We start from the raw sequence: 22,210 nt of genomic DNA on the forward strand, positions 1-22,210 counted from the left end.
AGAAAGGCGCTACGATGGCCACGACCGCCGCCACGACGAGCGTGACCGTCGCCACCGGCGCGATGATAGGCCAGAAGGCTCAAAACGCCGACGTAGGCCAGACAATTTTGTCAACACCGTCAATGCTCGCGCTAAGCGCAGCTACGACGCCGACTACGCCAAGCTCATGGACGGCCCCTGCCCCATTCATAAAGGCAGCAAGCATACCATGGGTGAGTGCAAAGGCTTGAACAAAGCATTCCGCGATGAAGATAGGAGGCCATGGCACAAGGACGACGAAGCTGATGGCGGCTAGGAGGAGGATCGTGGCAAGGATGCTCGCCCTGCCTACCAGGATCCCACCAAGACCGTCGCCTCGATCTTCGGAGGGAGGGCAGCCACCGAGACCAAGCGGGAGCAGAAGCTCACCGCTCGACAGATCATGTTGGTAACCACCTACGATGACACCATCGACAACCCCAAGTACCTGGACTGGTCGGAGTACCATATTACCTTCTCTAGGGCTGACCAGTGGGCTGAATCCCGTACCTAGGGCGTTTTCAGCTCGTCCTGGATCCCATCATCAAGAGTGTACGCTTCAAAAGGGTCCTCATCGATGAAAGGAGCGCCCTCAATATCCTTTTCGACAGACCCCTAACTGTGTTAGGGCTTACCAAGGAAGACCTCACCCTCATGGACTCTCTGTTCTGGGGAATCGTTCCCGGGAAGGCGTCCCAACCCCTGGGGCAGATCACTCTGCCGGTACAGTTTGGCACCGTCGACCACTTCTGTACCGACTACGTCAACTTCCTGGTGGCAGACTTCGACACGGCGTATCACGCCATCCTGGGTCGACCGACTCTCGCCAAATTCATGGCCGTACCACTTTATGTGTACCTGATCCTGAAGATGCCGACAGAGCAGGGAATTCTCACCCTGCGCGCCAACCTCAACACCGCCTACGACTGCGAGAGGGAAAGCTTCGCGCTCGTCGAGGCTGCTGACATTTCCATCCGTATGTAGGACTGCCTCGCCGCTTCGCAGCAGATCCCACAGGAGGAGCATGAGATCCCCACCATGGAGGCTCCCCGAGTAGCCACCGAGTCCAAGGAGGTCAAGGAGGTGGTCCTCGCCCCCGGCGACTGGAGCAAGACTGCTCGGATCGGGGTCGACCTCGACCCCAAATAGGAAGACGCGCTCGTCAGCTTCCTAAGGGAGCACGTTGACATGTTCGCATGGAAGCCCGCATACATGCCCGGCGTACCTCGGGAGCTGATCGAGCACTCCTTAAACGTCTCGACAACCGCCCAGCCGATCAGGCAGAAACTTCGACGATTCGCGCAGGACAAAAAGGAGGCTATTAGGGTAGAAATAACACGGCTCTTAGCTACCGGTTTTATTAAAGAGGTGTATCGCCCGGAGTGGCTAGCCAACCCGGTTTTTGTAAGAAAGAAGAATAAAGAATTGAGAATGTCCGTTGATTACACCGATCTCAACACACACTGCCCTAAAGACCCCTTTGGCCTACCTCATATAGACAAGGTCGTAGATTCTACAGCCGGTTGTGAGCTCCTGTGCTTTTTAGATTGCTACTCTGGTTACCACCAGATCTCCTTAAAGGACGAAGATCAGATCAAGACGTCGTTTATGACGCCCTTCGGCGCTTATTGCTACACCACCATGTCCTTCGGGCTCAAGAACGCTGGTGCTATATATTAGAGATCTATCCAGCGTTGCCTCAAGGATCAGATCGGGAAGAACGTTGAGGCCTACGTCGATGATGTAGTGGTTAAGTCTAAGACTGCCAATAATCTCATCGCTGACCTCACCGAAACATTCAAAGCCCTGAAGAAGTACCAATGGAAGCTGAATCCCACGAAGTGCGTTTTCGGCGTTCCGTCCGGTATCCTCTTAGGCAACATCGTTAGCCGCCGTGGCATCGAGACCAATCCAGAGAAGATAGAGGCGGTGACTAAGATGAAACCGCCGACCTGCGTCAAAGACGTCCAAAAGCTAACAGGGTGCATGGCGGCTCTAAGTTGTTTCATATCCCGGCTAGGCGAAAAGGGACTCCCCTTCTTCAAGCTGCTCAATGCTAAAGAAAAGTTTATCTGGTTGGAGGATGCTGACAAGGCGTTTGCCGAGCTCAAGCACTTCTTCACACAACCTCTGATTATGACTGCGCCTCAAACCAGTGAAACCCTGCTAGTCTACATCGCGGCGACCAACCGAGGGGTCAGCACGGCTATCGTCGTCGAGCGCGAAGAGGTCGAACACGCCTACAAAGTCCAGCGTCCAGTCTATTTCATCAGCGGGGTCCTGAACGCTACCCCCAGGCAATGTTTTCCTAATCGGTAAACGGTCTTTACACGGCCGCCCTTCGTTTAGCGTTTAGGCTGTTTACACGCTGTTTAAACGAAGTTAAACGGTCTAAACGGTTTTGTACTTAAAAAAAATACAACAACAAACAACAACAACAACAACAAAGCCTTTAAGTCCCAAACAAGTTGGGGTAGGCTAGAGTTGAAACCCAACAGAAGCAATCAAGGTTCAGGCACGTGAATAGCTGTCTTCCAAGCACTCCTATCTAAGGCTAAGTCTTTGGGTATATTCCATCCTTTCAAGTCTCCTTTTATTGCCTCTACCCAAGTCAACTTCGGTCTTCCTCTGCCTCTTTTCACGTTACTATCCTGACTTAGGATTCCACTACGCATCGGTGCATCTGGAGGTCTCCGTTGCACATGTCCAAACCATCTCAACCGGTGTTGGACAAGCTTTTCTTCAATTGGCGCTACCCCTAATCTCTCACGTATATCATCGTTCCGAACTCGATCCCTTCTTGTATGACCGCAAATCCAACGCAACATACGCATTTCCGCGACACTTAGCTGTTGAATATGTCGTCTTTTCGTAGGCCAACATTCTGCACCATACAACATAGCAGGTCTAATCGCCGTCCTATAAAACTTGCCTTTTAGCTTCTGTGGTACCCTTTTGTCACATAGGACACCAGACGTTTGCCGCCACTTCATCCACCCTGCTTTGATTCTATGGCTAACATCTTCATCAATATCCCCGTCCCTCTGTAGCATTGATCCTAAATATCGAAAGGTATCCTTCCTAGGCACTACTTGACCTTCCAAACTAACATCTTCCTCCTCCCGAGTAGTAGTGCCGAAGTCACATCTCATATACTCAGTTTTAGTTCTACTAAGTCTAAAACCTTTGGACTCCAAAGTCTCCCGCCATAACTCCAGTACTTAAAAAAATACATATAATTATATATGTACATGTAAAAAATCTAGTATTCTAGCAATTATACATATTTATCCGAGTAAAAATCAATTATTTTGGTATGTATATATATTTATGCATGTGAAAAGAACCAAATATAGATATTTATGCAAGTAACATATCAAGTGTACACATTTATAAATATAATAAACTTAAGTATACAAATTTATCCATACAAAACTGAACTAGATTTACCTCGTGTTCGCCTAAGCAGCCGTTTAAACAGCTGTTTAGCCCGTTTAATACAGTTTATCTCCGTTCCGTTTAGCCCGTTTAGACCGTTTTCCCCGTTTTTCGACCGTTTAAACGGAACCGTTGAATTTTCGTTTACCCCCTAAACAAAACAGTTTACCACCATTTACCGTTTAATCGGCCGTTTAGGCCGTTTAGGCGAACACTGCCCCCAGGTCCATAAGCTGTTATATGCCACCCTGATCACATCCCGAAAGCTCTGTCACTACTTCGAGACATTTCCCATAGCAGTGGTTATTGAGTACCCACTTGGCGATATCCTCCGAAACAAGGAAGCCAATGGTCGTATCATTAAATGGGCGGTAGAACTCGGCACCTACACCATCGATTTCAGACCACGCCAGACGATCAAGTCGCATGCGCTCGCCGATTTCATCGCTGAATGGACCGATATGCAGACTCCTGTCCCGGTCAACCACCCCGATCACTGGACCATGTACTTCGACGGTTCCCTTAACCTTGACGGTGCCGGGGCAGGTGTGTACTTTATTTCTCCATCCGGGGATAAGCTTCGATATGTCCTTCGGATTCACTTCTGCGCCTCCAACAACGCCGTGGAGTACGAGGCGGCACTACACGGTCTTCGTATAGCCATAGAGCTCGGCGTTAAACGCCTCATGGTGTTCGGCGACTCCGCACTCGTGATCAACCAACTCAATAAAGATTGGAACTGCACCAACGAGAAGATGGACGCTTACTGCGCTGAGATGGGGAAGCTTGAACGCAAGTTCTACGGTATCAAGTACCATCACGTGGTTCGGGCTGATAATCAAGCAGCCGATGAGTTGTCAAAGCTAGGGTCGATCCGAGCCGAAGTTCTAGCCGGAGTATTCGTCCAGGACCTTGTGACCCTATCCATCAAGCAGGGGAAGTGCCACCTGCCGAGTAGATAGTTGCAGCGGTTCCTGGGCCTAGCAGTGATTGGAGAGAACCTTTCATCAAGTACCTAACCACTGCAGACGTTCCGGCTGACAAGACGGAGATGGAGCGCCTGATTCGCCGCAGCAAGCATTATGTCCTAGTCGATGGGAAGCTGATGCGCAAGAACACTAAGGAAGAATTGATCCAAAAGTGCGTCTCCAAAGAAGAGGGAGAGAAGATACTCAAGGAAATCCACGCCTGTAGAACACTGGTCAGCAAAGCTTTCCGAGCTGGTTTCTACTGGCCTTTAGCCGTCGCCGACGCTAAAGCACTTGTTCGCCGGTGTGAAGGTTGTCAGTTTTTTTCTAAGCAAATCCATGTTCTAGCTCAGGCCCTACAGACGATTCCTGCTTCCTGGCCGTTCGCATGCTGGGGACTCCTGCGCTAGGAGGTTTCCGCTGGGTCTACGTCGACATCGACAAATTCTCCAAATGGATTGAGTATAAACCTCTCGTTCAGATCACGGCGAAGGCGGCTGCAGAGCTACTCGACGACATCATCCAGAGGTTTGGCCTGCCGAACATCTATCACCGACTTGGGGTCTACATTTATTGGCAACGACTTCTGGGATTTCTGCGATGACCGATGCATCTCAGTTAAGTACGTCTCGATTGCACACCCCAGGGCTAACGGCTAGGTCGAACGCGCTAACGGCATGGTCCTGGATGCGTTGAAGAAGAGACTCTACGAGAAAGAGCAGATGCACCTGGGCAAATGGCTTAAAGAATTGCTGACTGTGGTCTGGGGACTAAAGATCCAACCTAGTCGCAACACCGGCGTCTCCCCTTATTTCCTGGTGTTCAGCTCCGAGGCCGTGTTACCTGCTGATGTTGTTTTCCGAGCACCAAGGGTGGAGCACTACGATGAAGAGAACTCTGACCAAGCCCTGCTTGTCGATGTTGATCGTTTAGAAGAAGAGCGCCTGGTCACATGTGTTCGGATGGCCAAATACCTGGAGGGCCTACGAAGGTACTACAACCGCAATGTCCAAGATAGGTTCTTCGTGGTTAGCGACCTAGTACTCCACAGAAAACAGAAGACCGATGGGATGCACGAGCTTTCATCACCTTGGGAGGGCCCCTACATCGTTAAAGCGGTCACCTGACCAGGGTTTTACAGACTGTGCGACCTGGATGAAGTAGACGTCCCAAACTCCTGGCACATCGATCTCCTTAGGCGTTTCTATCCTTGAAACGTTCCATATAAAGATACGTACCCTTTATGTTTCAGTATTCAATAAAGTTTTTGTCATGATGTTTTCTCTATGCTGTTTTCTCCATGATTATTTCTACAAATGGCCTCTCTCCATGTATACCATCTTAAAGATGACATACGCTTTCGCCTCAACGGCTCCCCCAACAGCCATGTTTACGTTTGCGCCTTCTAGAGACGGCCCTGTCTCCAGCTTCTCCCTACACGTGCACGAGCGTCAGCCCTCTGTGTTTATGGGTGGTCGGCAGCGGCTCCTTGGTGACGCTTGGCTTCCTACACGTACACGAGCTCCAGCGCTCCACGTTACGGTTTACGAGCTAGCCAAGGCTGGGGGCACAATCACAAACTAACTGCTCTGGAGGGTATATATTAAATATAAACACAACTTCAAAATAACACTTAGTGTTTACGATAGCTCCTAAGCAACTTTACATAACACTTCAACATGAGTTTTTCCCAAATTTACTCGGCGTTGTTTCTCCCTCGCCGAACAGGTCAATGTCGTCCGCCAGCTTTGCCGCTGCCTCATTCGCCTCGTCCTCCAGCTTCGTGATCTTCGCCGAGCTCGTCCCTCGGGCGAAGCCGGTCATTATCACCTCAGGTTTAACCGAGGGAGTGTGACCGAATCACCGCGAGCGCGTGGAGGACGGCAGAGTTTGCGGCGCTGCGGGTGAACTTGAAGTCTGCCCAGGCCCCCTGGCACCGATTGAGGATCGGTCGAGGAGGCATGTCGCCAGGCAGCTGCATCGTTCCCTCGGTCGGTTCGAAGCCGATGTAGTCAAGCTCGGGATTTATCCCTGCAACCACTGCCTCCAGCTTCTCTTCCTAGGTCTTCACCTGCGTCCTGAACACCTGGAACTGCGCCTGCGCATTATATCGATACTCTGCAGCAAAGCAGCAACGAGTTAGACATGCCCCTAACGCCACGAGAGCAGACATCCTTATGTTCAAGGTCTCTGGCGACCTTATCGGCTTTCTCCTCCGCCTCTTCCTTCTCCTTTTGGAGTTGGGCGATGGCCTCGTGGGAAAGGCCGAGCTCCGTTTCCAGATCTTTACAAGAAAAGTTAAGCGTTCAAACAATACACTACGCCGAACGTCTGCAGAGCAAAACCTAAGATCTTACCTTTCTGCTGACCGGTAGCACGACTAAGCCGCTCAGTTAGCAACTGTTTCTCCGCCTCCAACGTCTGGTTGTCCTTCTCCAACTTCAAGACCTACATCTCCAACTCTTCCTCCCGGCGGCGCGTTCTGGTCAGGCTCGCATCAAGGTCATTCACCGATGACTGCAACCTCTTGTTCTCCACAAGGACCGGAGCCATTTCGTCTAGGAGGCGTCGGTGGTGCTCGGACGTCTTCATTACACTCTGCAGAAGCAATGATTATAGACTACACCTCAGAAGAGCATAGCGACAAGATCGTTTCAACTTACTTCAATCCGACCCATCATCGCTGATAGATCGCCTCTCAGCCTCTTCACCTCCGTGCTGGCCTCCTCTTCCAGCATGTCGAACTCGTCCCCGCGGCGGAGGACCGTGCGGAAGACCTGAGGAGGCTGGGCTGGCTCTTGCGGTATCTCTTCGACTTCCACGGTGGCTATCCTTGGAGGCGACCTCGGACGGTGCTGTGGCCGGACGGGATGTCCAAGGCCCATCTCTATCAGCTGCGCCGCCAGGGCATCGCCTGCTCCATGGGCCGCGACGGATCTTGCGCTCCGCTATTCAGCGCCTCCTCTGTGGTATCAGCTCCCCCCCGCAGGATCGACCGGTGCGCCTGTCGTCGCGTGCGCCTCTGCAACGTCCGGCGTGCTCGCCGACCTTTCCTCCCCGTGAGCATCACCACCGGTGGTGGTCGGCTCCGCAAGCGGCGGCTGCTCCATAGTAGGGGTGACCGGGTCCGCTCCTGCTTGGCACTGCTCGGTGTCAGGAGCCACCGGTTTCGCCTCGCGCTGCCCGTCATCGGTGCCCGACGGATGTAGCTCTTCGGCCGATTCTGCACTACGTTAAGGAAACAACTCGTCAACAAATAACCCCATGCTCCAAAGATGCTGCGAATGAAGAACACTTACAACTCAACTCTCACCGAGCCGTCCTGAAACGGGGTCGAATATGTTCTTGAGTTTATTCGAGACTTGAGCAAAACTCAGACTTTATTCAAAAAAGGAATTGATTCCGTAAAAGATGGGATCCACCAGTAAATAGAAAATTACTGATATTTCATCCTTGTGAGATTGTCAATTTTGTACCAAAGGTGTATTTTGAGTATATCGAATTAGTATAGCTATCCTTCCTACGGCACAACATTCCAGTTTTGCTTGGTCCCAAAACAGAATTCCTTTTTTCTCTTTTTTGTTCCTTTTCCATAGGAAAATTACATGGCGCCCTCCCTGAGCCCCCCTTTCCAGCGGCAGGGCCAACCGACGCCCCGACAGTCCTTGGGCTAGTGGCCCCAACCGTCGCCGGCGTGGCCATCTGAGCAGGCTCGGGGACTCCGCCAGTGGCCTCCCGTGCTCGGCGCCTCTCCCTCGTCTCCGCCCCAGCGTGTGCAGCTAGTGGGGGCATCTCGATGGTTGGCGGAGGAGGTGCCGTCTCGTCGTCATCAGACGATTCCGGTAGAACCATCTGCCGCCTCCGGGGCTAGGTGGGGCCTCCAATACTGACACCTCCCGCATCACGGTGGGAGGAACTTGACGTCGTTCTCTCCTTCGAGGACGGCTCGTCTTCAGCTGACCGTTTTCCCCGCACCTTCTCACGAACGTAGCTGGACCGATCATCTTCGTCTTCATCTCCATGGCCAGCCTACCCTTCCTCGCCAGCTCCCGAGCTGGTCTGGCGCTAGGGACTGCCTGGCCGGGCGTCAACGGTGATCGGCCAGTCCTCCGACGGCACGACAGAGAAGTACACTGCCCGGTCCTGTCCATGAATCTTCAAAAACACGAATGAATACGTTGATCAAATGTCAAAAGGAAAAGCATACACGCCAAACAAATCATTACCGCTGGGGGAAGGCTCGTGATGTTGTAAGCCCTCTACTGCTCCTTGATGGAAGTGTGCACCGCGAGGTTGAACAGCATCGCAACGCGGCGTTTGACTTCGTCCCGATCTATCTGCTCGGGCTCTTCGCGGGTACCGTCAGTCTCACACCTGAACTCATATCCAGGATGTGCCCTCTCTTTACAGGGCTGAATCCGCCAGAAGATGAAATTCGTCGCCACAATGACCCCATCAAACTTTTTGTGGTTCAGCAAAGTCAGGAGCTCCTTCACCTGCAACATGCCATTTGAACTGGGCCTCTCCAACCACCTCCTGTTGCTCATCAGGACCTGATCCACATCGCATCGCACAAACGGTTCCACCTGCCTGATGTAGAACCACCTGGAGTTCCAGTACTTCACAGATGTGTTAAGCAGGACGGCAATGTACTGACTCACCATCCCGTCCCGCAACTGCAAATGGGCACCGCTGACCACCCGGGAGCTAGTTCCCCCTTTCACTTTGAGGTAGAAATGGCGGAACAGATTGAAATGGGGGAGGATTCCAAGGTACGATTCGCAAAGATTGATAAAGATGGCAACGTGCAAGGTGGAGTTTGGGCTCAGATTGCAGAGGCTGATGCCGTAGTAAGCAATCAAACCATGGAGGAAGAGATGGATCGGAACGCTAAAGCCATGAAAAAAGTATTCTTCGAACACAACTTGCTCGTTGGTATGGGGCGTGGGGAACTGCTCACCGGCTGCTGGATGCCACCCCCCAGTCGCCCTATCGGGAATGACGCCTCGTGCACCACCAGATTGTTGAGGGACGCTTCGCTGCTCGTCGACGGTACCCACTCCTCGCGGTCTATCCCGCGGGAAGCCTTCTACGCACCCGCGTGGGTTTTCCTCGGCGCCATCGGGCGGATCTGGCGAGGCTGAGGCTGCTTGGTGTTTGATTTTGCCCTAATGGCGGAGCGGTTGCAGACGAGAAGGCGCGTGAGCAAGGAAGAAGAGGATACGACGGAGAAATGGGGAGTGTGCGCGGGAGCCGCGGCGGATTTATATTGATTCGACCCCAACCTTTCGACTTCTAGGGTTTTTGGGAAACCGCGCCCCGCCGCACCGCGTTCACTTCTGAATTTCTCCGCGCGTCATCCTGGGCCGCTAAATGGGCCTAGTGGATAGGGGTGAAAATGGTACGGATATTTTCCGATCGTATTCGAGACCGAATCCGTTTAGTGGGGTTCAAATCTGTCCATATCCGAGTCCGGGTATTCAACATCCGACACCGTATCCGTATCCGAATACTCAAATCACATATTTATGATGTCGATATTAAATCATATCCTATCCGACATGGTTGACACTATCCGTATTCGAATCTGAATCCGGACAAAAATATAAAAACAAATGTAATATCAGTGATATCCGTCCGTATCCGATCCGTTTTCATCCCTACTAGTGGAATACACAATCAAGGCTGTGTGTACATGGGCTGCAAAGTGAAGTTAAGTGCTAAGCGCTGTTTTGTCGATATTTTCGGGGTTTCCAAGTATTTTTTCTTTGATCCTGCTACAAAATTTCTTCTTAATCTTCCAGCAGGCTCAGGGACTACGTGTGTACACGTCATCTAGCGATGACTGTACTATTTTTTCTATATCAGATTTTTCTCAGCTAAGCCGGGGACTAGTTTCCAGTTAAGCTAGGGACTGGTTTGGCACCTGAAGTCTACTGTTTTGGATACTGGCACCACGTGAATACTTCACATACTGTCAGGCTCGGGGACTAAGTGGGCATACTTCACCTTGCGGTGAATGTGCTTATTTCTAGGACCCAATGCTTTCCTAAACGACTAAGTCGTAAGCTCTCTGTTTGGCTCTAAGAGCCACCTTTTGCCTAAGGCATGGATGCTAAGCATCTATCTTCGCACACGAGGGACTAAGTTCCTCCGTACTGACTAAATTAGGGATGCTAAGCATCTAACTTCGCCACACGGAACCTAAGTGGGCACACTTCGCCTAAGGTGAAGGCTTTAAATTTTTTTTGTACTTGAGCTCCTTACATCCTTCTGGCAAACCTCAGCTTTGAGTAAGTTCGAGGTCGGCCGGCCAGTTAAACTGGTCGGACGTTCGATTTAACTGCTCGGCTTCCAGTTAAACTAGTCGGACGCCTGCTACTGTTGATCGGCTACACGTTGAACTGCTCAGACAAGCTCAAGACGACGTTGCTCAGCGGATACAAAGCGCTCGAGGACTAGCTGTGGGGGTATAACCCCAGATACCCACAGGGCTGTACATGGGCCGCGCCGCCAGGGGAGGCCCAGCCCACCAGATCATGTCGCGCAGTGCACGACGTAGGTCGGTGTGCGTCGCAAGACTACGAGGAAGAACTTGATGACGAAGGAAGACCTATTCGGATATGCTAAGATACCGCAATCCTTGTAACGCTTATCATGTAAACCGGTCAGGATAGATTTAACCGACCTGTAACCCTACCCCCCATGCTATATAAGACAGGTAGGGACCCCCCGTGATTTCATCTGATCATAATATACAATCCACCAAAGACAGAATGTAGGGTATTACGTCAAGTTGACGGCCTGAACCTGTCTAAATCGATGTCTCTGCGCCTGTGTCACCATCTAGTTCATATCTCACGCACCTCCACCGATTAATCAACTACCGTGGGCATACCCCTCGGCAGACTGCCGACCATATTTCGTCGACAGTCCCCACCTCCAGCATCTTGGCAGCGACGATCTCTTGCACTCCTCTTTTTCTCCTCTCCATTGTTCCTTAATATGAGGCAAAGACAGCAACCCTGCCTCTTCGGGGATGTCAACCCTGTTCAACTTGACCCTCTAGGGGGGATGGTGTGCAGGTTGAGGAACACACCTTTGATCCCGATTCATGTGCTATGTTTTCAAATGCCTTGGTGATATTGTGATGACGGAGGAACAAATGGCTATGTTTTGGAATATTCTTTCATTGTCTCCATTATTTTTTGTTTGGTTTCCAACAATGAAACATAAATGGAGCTATTGGAGTAGTAATTTCTTCTTAAACTGCATGTAGAGTATATTAGTAGTTATATCATCACTAGAGCTATGCTTGTGTTCCATACTGCCTGCTGTTTAGAACTGTGAAAACTAATTTTAAACTCTTTATTGTACCGATCCAGATGACATGTTCTGGAGCAGGTCCTATAGCTGACACATGTGGGTCCTTATAGTGGACCCACAGTGTTGTGTTGTAGTACATGTAACTTACACTTGGCATCAATTGTTGCTTCACATGATTCATTATTAAGTAATTTTCGTTTATTGGGTTAATGGGCATGCCTGTTGTCACAAATTATTGTGAACCTTCTACAAGAATCTGATAAATGAAACCTATGTTTAATATATCAGGGTGATGCCACTTGACAAAAATCAATCAGTGGATAGAAATAAACGACTAGTTGTGCAAAAGCGCGGGGCTATATGAGCAGGGTCCATGCTACAGTGTCATCACTCTACGCTTCATGCCAGTTACACAGCCTCACTTCATACACCATGCAGGAATTGATGAGTCAAGGGCTTAAACACACATTAACTTCTTTCCTGTTCTAAAGTAAACTAGAACCTAATTTGGTTTTGTCAGTGCTATGCTGGATAGTAAGAATGTAAAGTCCAGCATGTCCCTTTATGTTTGTACAGTGCTGAATCAAGAGTAGCATGAGGTAGTGGCTGCCATCATGTTGCTAGCTATTAGTTCTATCATCTTCAGGAAGTCCTTGCTTTGGGTATCGACAATTGTTAAGTTTTTCCTCATAGAACACTTGTTTACACTTTTTAAGGGCCCCTGCTTTACATTTCTGTTAAAGGCTTTAATGCAATTGTTCCTCAAAACCCCTGGCCATTCAATAAGGTCAATCTCTTCAGCTAGCTGAGGACCCTCATGCCAAATCCTCCAGTTGCTTAAAGAAAAGGCTGCAAGCGTATTGCCTCATGTGTTGGCTGTAGAGGGTCCTGCTATTGATGCTGTGCACTTGTGGTAATCATGCCTGTGGAGTGATAGATTGAAACTACACTTTTTACACGATTGTATTTCTGCTTTCCATGAATCTTTACTTGCTATTCTTTGTTTCAGATTGGCAACATGAAAAAAGAAATTGATGCAATAAGAGTTAAGGACATTTCTCAAGGTGGGCTAACCCAAGGTCAACAGACACAAATTGCACGAAATGAACAACGGATATCTCAGGTGAGGACATTCCTATGCTTACATTTGTTAATATGTAACTGTCCATTTCTCATCTAGTGAGCAGGACTAAATCATATCTTTTTTCAGATTATGGAGGAGCTAGATAATCTAGAAGAAACTTTAAATGACAGTATACGGGAAAGTATTGGTGCTCGTTCTGGAAAGGCAAAGCATGGCAGCCATAAAGCAAGTCTCGAGGAAGAAGATGACATTCTTAGGTATGTACACTGATAAGTTTGACCTATGACTGCTCACTGCTACATCATGTATAATATCTATGCATTGGGATTTTAGTATCATATACCTTTTAGTAATGTTTGGTATGCTTAAAGCTAGAATGCTAGATTATTATATATTGACTAATGGATTGTTAAATAATTTAGTGACGATGATGAATTTTTTGATCGAACGAAGAAGAAATCTAGTCAGAAATCAAGTGAGCAACAATCAGTTGAGACTGCTGATAGCCTTCTTGAGAAAAAAGATTTCATCACCAATGATATTGAAAGTAAAACAAAATTGCTTGAAGAAGAGAAGCATAAGCTGTCTGAGAGTGATACTCCAGATCTCAGGGATGACCTTGATGCTTATATGAGTGGCTTGTCATCTCAATTAGGTATGCTTGTACGCTCCAGTTACTTCAATTGAACATTCATGGGTCTTTGTTTATTTTAATCTTTGTTACAAGCCTGATATCATCAGTAGTGACCCTGACGGCTGTCTGTTTGCTACTTCTTTTGTACGTGTAAGTCGCTGAATTCTCACTCTTGGTAGTAGCAGAATTCTTACCTCATCGAGAGAGGATGACACTAGGAGTTGGGACAATTTTCTGGTTTATTTCTCAATGCCATGCCAACCTGAGGGATTGGGGATACATATTTATAGGCTGCTAGCCAGCCAAACATATGCCAAGATGCTAGTCTAAGATGCTGTCCTAGATGCTAAGATGCTGTCCTCTAGATGCTAGTCTAAGATGCTGTCCTCTAGTCTAAGATGCTGTCCTAAAAACACAAAGACCACAACAGCCCCACAAAGGCCACAACAGCCCCACAAAGACAACATCAGCCAGACATATCCATCGTTCTCCCCCTAAGTCTTGTGCGTCGTCTTGTGGGAAAGTTGAACCATTCCGGTCCTGGAGCAGAGCTCAAGGAACTTGATCCTCCCAAGGAGCTTGGTGAGCAGGTCCGCAAGCTGGTCCTTGGTGTTGATGTAGCTCACCTTGATGCTCCCTTCCTCAAGACAGCTTCGGATGAAGTGGTACCTCATCCGGATGTGCTTGCTGCGTTCATGGAAGACGTGGTTCTTTGCCAGGGCTAGAGCGGACTTGCTGTCCACCCTGAGCTACACCGCTCTAGTGTCTCTGCCGAGGAGATCACCAAACAGTCGAGCGAGCCAGAGCGCCTGAGTCGAAGCGGTGGAGGCCGCTATGTACTCGGCCTCGCAGCTGGACAGGGCCACCACCTGCTGCTTGACCGACTGCCAGCTAACGAGGCACTTGCCGAGGAAGAGGATCCCGCTCATGCTCTTGCTGGTGTCGATGTCGCCGCCGTGGTCGCTGTCGCTGTACCCGACGAAGTGTGCCGCCCCAGGGCACCTAGGGTAGTAGAGGCCGTGGTCGAGAGTCCCCGCAACGTAGCGGATGATCCTCTTCACAGCCTGCTAGTGCTCCGTTGTCGGTCGCTGCGTGAACCGACTAACGTAGCCGACGAAGAATGCTAGGTCAGGCCGTGTGTGGGCGAGGTAGCGAAGGCTCCCCACAAGACGCCGGTACTGCGTAGCGTCCACCTCCTCCGTCGTGCTGTCGCGGCTCAGCTTCAGCCTCTCCTCCATCGGAGTGAGAGCTGGGTTGCAGTCGGTGAGCCCAGCTAGCTCAACGACGCGCTTGGCGTAGGCGGTCTGTCGAAGCGTGATCCCGGAGTCATCCTGGTGCACCTCGATTCCCAGGTAGAAGGAGAGAGGCCCCAGGTCACTCATCTGGAAGGTGGCCTTCATCTCTTCCTTGAATGCCGCCACCTCCGCATCCTTGGTGTCGGTGATCACCAAGTCGTCGACGTAGATACCCACCAGCAGAGCATTACCTCCACTGCCCTGTCGGTAGATGGCTGCCTCGTGCGGGCTTTGCTCGAAGCCCATCCCCTTTAGTGTGGAATCCAACTTGGCATTCCATGCCCTCGGTGCCTGCTGCAAGCCATAGAGGGCCTTGCGCAGGCGGAGCACCTTGCCCTCCTTGCTGGGGATCGCAAATCCCGGCGACCGGTGCACGTAGACCTCCTTCAAGTCGCCGTTAAGGAACGCCGACTTGACGTTCATGTGATGAACACGCCAGCCCTCCTGGGCAGCTAGCGCAAGGAGTCGCACGGACTCCATCCGTGCCACGGGAGCAAAGGCGTCGTCGAAGTCGACCCCCTCCTGCTGCACGAAACCTCGTGCCACCAAGCGAGCCTTGTGCTTGATGATGGCACCGGCTTCATCCCTCTTCAGCTTGTACACCCACTTAAGGGTGATCGTGCGGTGACCACGAGGAAGGTCAGCAAGCTCCCACGTGCGGTTCTTCTCAACCGCATCCATCTCCAACTGCATCGCGGCGCGCCATGCCGCGTGTCTCTCGGCCTCTGCAAACGACCGTGGCTCGCCGTCGTCACACGCAAGGTGCAACTGCGCCTCCAGGTCGTGAGGCACCGGTCCTGGCACCGGCTGGTCGCCGAGAAGGTTCTCCATCGTACGGTACCGCAACGGCTCGCCGTCGTGGTACGCGTCGACGCGCTCCTCGTTGTGAGAGAGCAGAGTAGCGAGCTCAACCGGGCCGTGCTCGACACGAGCTGGTGGTGGAGTAGACGTGCCCGGAGTGGTGCCTGTCGGTGCTGGAGTGCGTGGCGTTGCCAGCTGTGGTGGGGCCGGCGAAGAACTCATCGCAGCCGAGGTCTTGGCTGGAGAGCGTGGTGCTGTCGGAGTAGCTGGCGCCGGGGTCGGTGGAGGCTCGGGGACTGGGGTAGACGCGCTCGTCGAAGAAGAGCTGCCTACTCCCCCAGCTCCCTCGAAGTGGACGTACTCGACACTGAAGTCGTCGTACGTCGGAGCCGAGCCGTCGTCCACCGCCTTGTCCCACGCCCATCCTCGCCCTTCGTCGAACACAACGTCGCGCGCCGTGCGCACACGCTGTGTCTTCGGGTCGAGGATGCGGTAGGCCTTCGAGCCCTCCGCGTAGCCGATGAACACTCCCAGAGGGCTCCTGTCATCGAGCTTGCTGATGTGGCCAAGCTCCTTGGCGAACGCGAGGCAGCCGAAGACCCGCAAGTGGGAGACCGCCGGCTTGCGCCCATGCCAAGCCTCATACGGCGTCCTGCCGTCGAGCGCCTTGGTAGGCGAGCGGTTGAGGATGTAGACAGCCGACACCACCGCCTCTCCCCAGAAGATAGACGGCATCCCCCTCTGCTTGAGAAGGGCCCGAGCCATCCTCACAACCGTCTGGTTGCGCCACTCGACTACGTCGTTCTGCTGCGGGCTGTACGGCGCGGAGTAGTGGCGCTGAATGCCCTCATCAGCGCAGTACGACGCGAATTCAGCGGCCGTGAATTCGCCGCCGTTGTCGGTGCGCAGCACGCGCAGCTTGCGGCCGCACTCCGCCTCCGCAGCAACCTGCGCGCGCCTGATGGCGTCCGCAGCCTCTCCCATGCTGCCGAGGACCATCACCCACATGTAGCGGGAGAGGTCGTCGACGAGCAGCAGGAAGTAGCGTCGTCCTCCCGGTGTGGCCGGTGTTACCGGGCCACACAAGTCCCCGTGCACAAGCTCGAGCCTCTCCTTGGCTCGAAAGCTCGCCCGCTGGGGAAAGGGGAGTCGCCTCTGCTTCGTCAACACGCAGACGTCGCAGAGCTGCTCCACATGGTCGAGGCACGGCAGGCCTCGCACCATCTCCGTGGCACTGAGCCGCTTCAGGGCCTCGAAGTGAAGGTGCCCGAAGCGCTCGTGCCACTGCCACGCCTCGTCGTCCCGACGAGCAGCGAGACAAAGGGGTTGTGCCACCTGCACGTTAAGGACGTAGAGTCGATTTGCGCTTCTGGATACCTTGGCAAGAAGGCGACGACGGCGATCCCAAATCCTCATGACTCCATCCTCAACCACCACACGCGAACCGTTCTCATCCAGCTGTCCCAAGCTGATGATGGAGTTCTTCAACGCGGGGATGTAGTACTCCGGTGAGCAGCCTGTGCTCACCAGACACGGCGGTGAAGATGACGGAGCCGACGCCTTTGATCTCCACGCCGGAGGCACCCCCAAACTTGACGGAGCCTCGGACGCTAGAGTCAAGCTTGGTGAAGAACTCCCGTCGATCGGTCATGTGATGGGTGGCGCCGGTGTCGAGGCACCACCCGTCAGTCTTGTCGTTGCCGGAGCTGTCGCCGAGGAGGGCGTGTGCTTTTGGCTCATCAAGGTGGAGGAGAGCCGCTGCGGCCGGTGCCGCTGGAGGTAGCTTGATGCTTGCATGTGCCATGAACAGAGCCGGCTCCTCCTCCGCCTGTGCGACGTGGGCCTGGCCGCGTCGTGGCTGTCGACAGTCCTTGGCCCAATGGCCAAGCTGGCCGTAGTTGCGGCAAGCGTCGTCTCGTGCCGGCTTGTGCCTGCCGGCGGCGCCGCCCTGGGCGCCTCCGCGGGCATCACCCTCGGCACGTCCTCGCGCCCCGGCCTGGGCGTCTCTGCGTGCCTTGCGCGACTTGCCACGCTTGCGGCTGCCTGTCGCGGAAGAAGGCTCTCCCTTCTTCCGGTCACCTTGGCTGGCAAGCCACTGCTCCCGAGTGAGAAGGAGCTTCCCGCCAGTGGTGATGGGCCCCGAGAGAGACTGTGGCTCATCGCTGTCGACGACCTTGAGGCGACCTATCGCCTCCTCGGTCGACATCGTGGAGAGATCTAGCAGAGACTCGATCGAGCGGGCCATCTGCTTGTACTTCTCGGGGACGCAGCGGAAGAGCTTTTCGACAGCTCTCTCCTCGCCGTAGGTGTCAACGCCGAACTGCACCATCTTCTGCAACAGAGTGTTGAGACGGAGGGCAAAGTCATCAACGTCCTCACCGGGCTTGAAGGCCAGGTTCTCCCACTCCTTGCGAAGTGCCTGCAGTGTGGACTTGCGGGCGCGGTCGCTGCCGATGCGTGCCGCAGCGATGGCTTCCCAAGCCTCCTTGGCAGTCCGCTTGTTGGTAAGCGAGAACTGCATCTCGGGCGGGACTGCAGCGATGAGGGCATCCAGCGCCCGTCGATCCTGGTCGTAGTCGGCGTCGCCGTACCGAACTTCCTCCCACATGTGCCACACCTGGAGCTTTACCCTCATCACCGCAGCCCACTCGACGTAGTTGGTCTTGGTGAGGGTAGGCCACCCACCGCCGGGACCGACGTCCCTGACAACAGCCTGGAGCCCGTGGTAACCACGGTACCGATCCGGGGAGAGAGCCACGTTGCCTGCGAAGGCCGCGCTCTCCATCGACCCGTCGGTACCGATTCGGGGAGAGAGCCACGTTGCCTGTGAAGGCCGCGTTCTCCGTCGACCCGTCCGCCACCGTTGCCATGCGCGCCTCCTCCAGGAGCGCCACCGGCGCGTCCGCGCCTGTCTGGGCTGTCGCCGCGCTCGTGGGCGTGCGCGGCTGCCCCAGGAGCGCCACCGCCGTGCGCGTCTCCTCCAGGAGCGCCGCCAGCGCGTCCGCGCCTGTCTGGGCTGCCGCCACGCTCGTGGGCGTGCGCGGCTGCCCACTGCGTCGCCCGCGCTCGCGCTGCCTCCCTCTCTAGCAGCTCGAGGTCCGCGTCGGCGGTGTCGTCAGCGGAAATGGAGCTGCCGATGCTGCCGCGCAGAGCCTCGACCTCCGCTGCCGCCGCACGCGCTGCATTCGCCGCTGCCGCTGCTTCCGCCCCCGCTCTGGCTGCTGCCAGCTCCGCCGCTGCCAGCCTCGATGCCCTTGCCGCCGCCGCAGCGGTCTCTGCCGCCGCTCGCTCGCGTTCCTCTGCTGCGGCAAGTTCGGCCTCCTGCCGACGCCGCGTGCTCGAGGCGATCGAGCGCTGAGACTGCCCTGCGGACATGACGCGCTACCGGGGGGCTGCTGCGTGGGGAGAGGGCTGCTTCAGACTGCGCGGGAGAGGAGTGAGCAGGAGCGGCCGGAGCTGCTGCTCGCAGCTGGGGCTGTTGTGTGGCTGGGAGAGGGGATGAGCAGGAGATGCTTAGGCTACAGGATAGTACGGCTCTGATACCAGTTGTTAGTCGCTGAATTCTCACTTTTGATAGTAGCAGAATTCTTACTCTCATCGAGAGAGGATGACACTAGGAGTTGGGATAATTTTCTGGTTTATTTCTCAATGCCATGCCAACCCGAGGGGTTGGTGATACATATTTATAGGCTGCTAGCCAGCCAAGCATATGCCAAGATGCTAGTCTAAGATGCTGTCCTAGATGCTAAGATGCTGTCCTCTAGATGCTAGTCTAAGATGTTGTCCTAGATGCTGTCCTAAAAACACAAAGACCACAACAGCCCCACAAAGACCACAACAGTCCCACAAAGACCACAGCAGCCAGACTTATCCATCAGTATGGAGTAGAACCATTGAAATTACTATATTAAATTTTCTAAGTAACAAAAACATGGGAAAAGGAGACCTATACGGCTATACCTGCTACCTAGAAGTCTTAACTGGAATGTTCCTTAGGCCTCTATTTGAGAGCAGTTCCCTTCAGTTTTGCAAAATCACTAGCTTCCATATTCTATAACAATGGAAGCAAGTAACCCTAAGCTATAGAGAACCTTGGTCATGACCTTGAATTTCATGAAATTCAGTTGTCTTATGTGCCAGAGCTGCCAATTCTTGTTGGGATTTTAACTGTGGCTTGAGCACAGCCTTATGCTCTGATTAATGTGTTACTGTAGAGGATCCACTCATGTGCACACAAAAGCTTTTAGGAAAAAGTATATATGTTTCTTTATTGATTTTCACTAAAATGGTAACTCTATTATTAAGTGGCTGAAGCATACATGATGTAGAATTAAGTTACCAGAGTATATGATGTTGCACATGTGCTATTTTCTCAGGGTGAGCATTGCTTTGTTCTGCCATGAGGCATATGTTTAGTCTTTAACATTGATGAACTAACCTAAAAGTTATGCATTGCTGCACACTTATTTCTGCATTTGTTTCCGGTTTAGATGCATTTCTCAGTCTTATTATCTTGCTAATTTGAGATATCTTGCAGTACATGATAAGATTGCCCGAATTCAGAAGGAACTCTCTGATCTTCAGGATGAGCTAGACAGAGTAGTTTACCTACTGAAAATAGCTGACCCTATGGGAGAAGCAGCTTCTAAGAGGGATCTAAAGCCAAGAGAAGCGAAACCTCCAACATCTAATGATAATCCAAGACTAGAATCAAAGAAACAAAATAAAATTGGAAAAGCTACAGCTGAGGAGAAACCCAAGGATTCTTCTAGCGAAGTAGGCACAGATAAACCTGCTAAATTACAGACAGATGTCTCTAAGAACCAAGAAGATGGCAGCAGACCTGCATTTGGCATGCCAAAACCTCAATGGCTTGGTGACAGAAGGATCATAGAACCTGAAGAAAACTTTATAAATAAAGAAAAGTCTGATGCAGAGGAGCCTGATAATTTTGTGGACTACAAAGACCGGAAAACCATTCTTTCTTCAGGGAGTGGAAAAGAGCTTGAAGAGGCCGCCCCTGGGCTTATTTTACGAAAGAGAAAGTCTGCTGACCAGTCAGTTGCCAGCGAGGCAAATTCATCTTCGGTTGAAAGTGAAGCATCAGTTGCTGATGCTGTGGCCCTTCTGCTTAAGCATAAACGTGGTCTACAAACCTCGGAAGAAATGGAGAATGAGAATGAACCAGATTCTAGCAAGAGAGAAGGGAAGAAGTCTAAACAAAAACGTGTATTGGGCCCAGCAAGACCAGATTTCCTTGAAGCCAGACCAGAATCTGAAACATGGGTGCCACCTGAAGGTATGGAAATTCTACTAATGTGTTACCAATCCATAGCATGCTGGGTCCATTGTTAATGCCATTGTTGAATCTTCTGTAGGTCAAACTGGTGATGGTCGCACTGCGTTGAATGACCGTTTAGGTTATTGAAAAGTTATTCCAGCAACAACGCCCCGTGGTGAAGTGCAGTATGGTGCTTATGGTGTTGTGAGCTTGTTTGGGGCCATATTCTGTGAAGACATTTCTATAGAAGCTGAGATTGCTTATTCTGTTGATGGCAAGTTTGGTGAAGGAACTAGGTTTCGTTGACCTAGTGGTCTATGCTAATTCTCTCACTTTATAAAGAGAGTACATAGGCTATACAGGCTGTTAGAGGTTTAATGTATTTAGAGGTTTAATGTATATCACCACCATAGAGTGTACATTTGTACTCTCACTTGTCCTGTTATTTTGCACTGGCACCGCGTTTGTTCATTCTTCATTCACCAACCTTTTAACCGCGAGCGTTAGTTTTGGTGTTCAGCAACAGCAGGCCAGCAGCATGGCTTTGTAATTTCAAGTTGAACGAATTCACAGGGCCTGTTTGTCTAAGCGCCGGCACATAATTTTCCCCTACCTCTAGAACTTAGCTGGTGAAAGTTTTTTTTAAACCCTGGCTCCGCAGCAACCAGGACGGCGGGGACTGCTCTTGAAAGTGTTGAGTGCAGGAGTTGCAACGTCACTATAGGGACCCGCACACAGCTTTTTCCTTGTGTAGCAGACAAGCCAACCAGATTGGATGTGAGTAGAGGATGAACCAAATTGGCATCCCTCGAACTAGAAGTTGGCATTAACGGACACAGTGGGAGAAGCGGTTCTCAAATTCTCTCGGTAAGCATCGTCGCTCTTTTTTTTTTTTTTTTTGGTAATCTCTATGGGTGTGTTTGGTTATGAACATGCCTCTTAGCCAGGCTTTAGCTGGCCATCGACAGGCTCTTGACCTGGCTAGCTGGAAAGGAAGGGGCGACCTTTTCTATTAAGCCAGGCTCGGTCTACCGCTCGCACCTGCTCCCCTTACCTTTTGCTGGCAACATACACGTCTCTTTTTTTTAGGCTAACCTGAGCTTCATATATTAGCCATGAAGAGGATTACAATCATCACTTATGATATCCTGTAGAGCTGGTGGGGTTATAAGCCACTCCACCGGTCTGTTACAAGCCACTCCACCGGTCTGTTACAGGATACCAATCTAGCACACTCATGAGCCATCTGATGCAGTAAAGGATCAATCTTAGACTCTAGGCTTATGCGCTTCTCCCAAAGAGTAACCAGGACATGGCAATCAATCTCTAGCGGGAGTCGCTGCACCCCTTGCTCACGCGCATACT

At 52.0% G+C, this 22,210-nt stretch overlaps 1 protein-coding gene across 1 annotated transcript in view; it reads left to right on the plus strand.

Annotated features, from left to right (window-relative positions):
• LOC136529031 (uncharacterized) overlaps positions 1-21,433 on the plus strand; it is a 36,793-nt gene extending 15,360 nt beyond the window's left edge. Inside the window, exons 8-12 of the mRNA XM_066522061.1 lie at positions 12,760-12,873; positions 12,961-13,091; positions 13,257-13,489; positions 20,102-20,863; positions 20,943-21,433. Of these exons, the coding sequence (XP_066378158.1) occupies positions 12,760-12,873; positions 12,961-13,091; positions 13,257-13,489; positions 20,102-20,863; positions 20,943-20,992 (1,290 nt within the window). The 3' untranslated portion in view covers positions 20,993-21,433. The remainder of the gene's footprint in view (positions 1-12,759; positions 12,874-12,960; positions 13,092-13,256; positions 13,490-20,101; positions 20,864-20,942) is intronic.
• Positions 21,434-22,210: the final 777 nt, after the last annotated feature.

Source organism: Miscanthus floridulus, chromosome 19 (assembly GCF_019320115.1).
Source record: "Miscanthus floridulus cultivar M001 chromosome 19, ASM1932011v1, whole genome shotgun sequence".
Taxonomy (NCBI): domain Eukaryota; kingdom Viridiplantae; phylum Streptophyta; class Magnoliopsida; order Poales; family Poaceae; genus Miscanthus; species Miscanthus floridulus.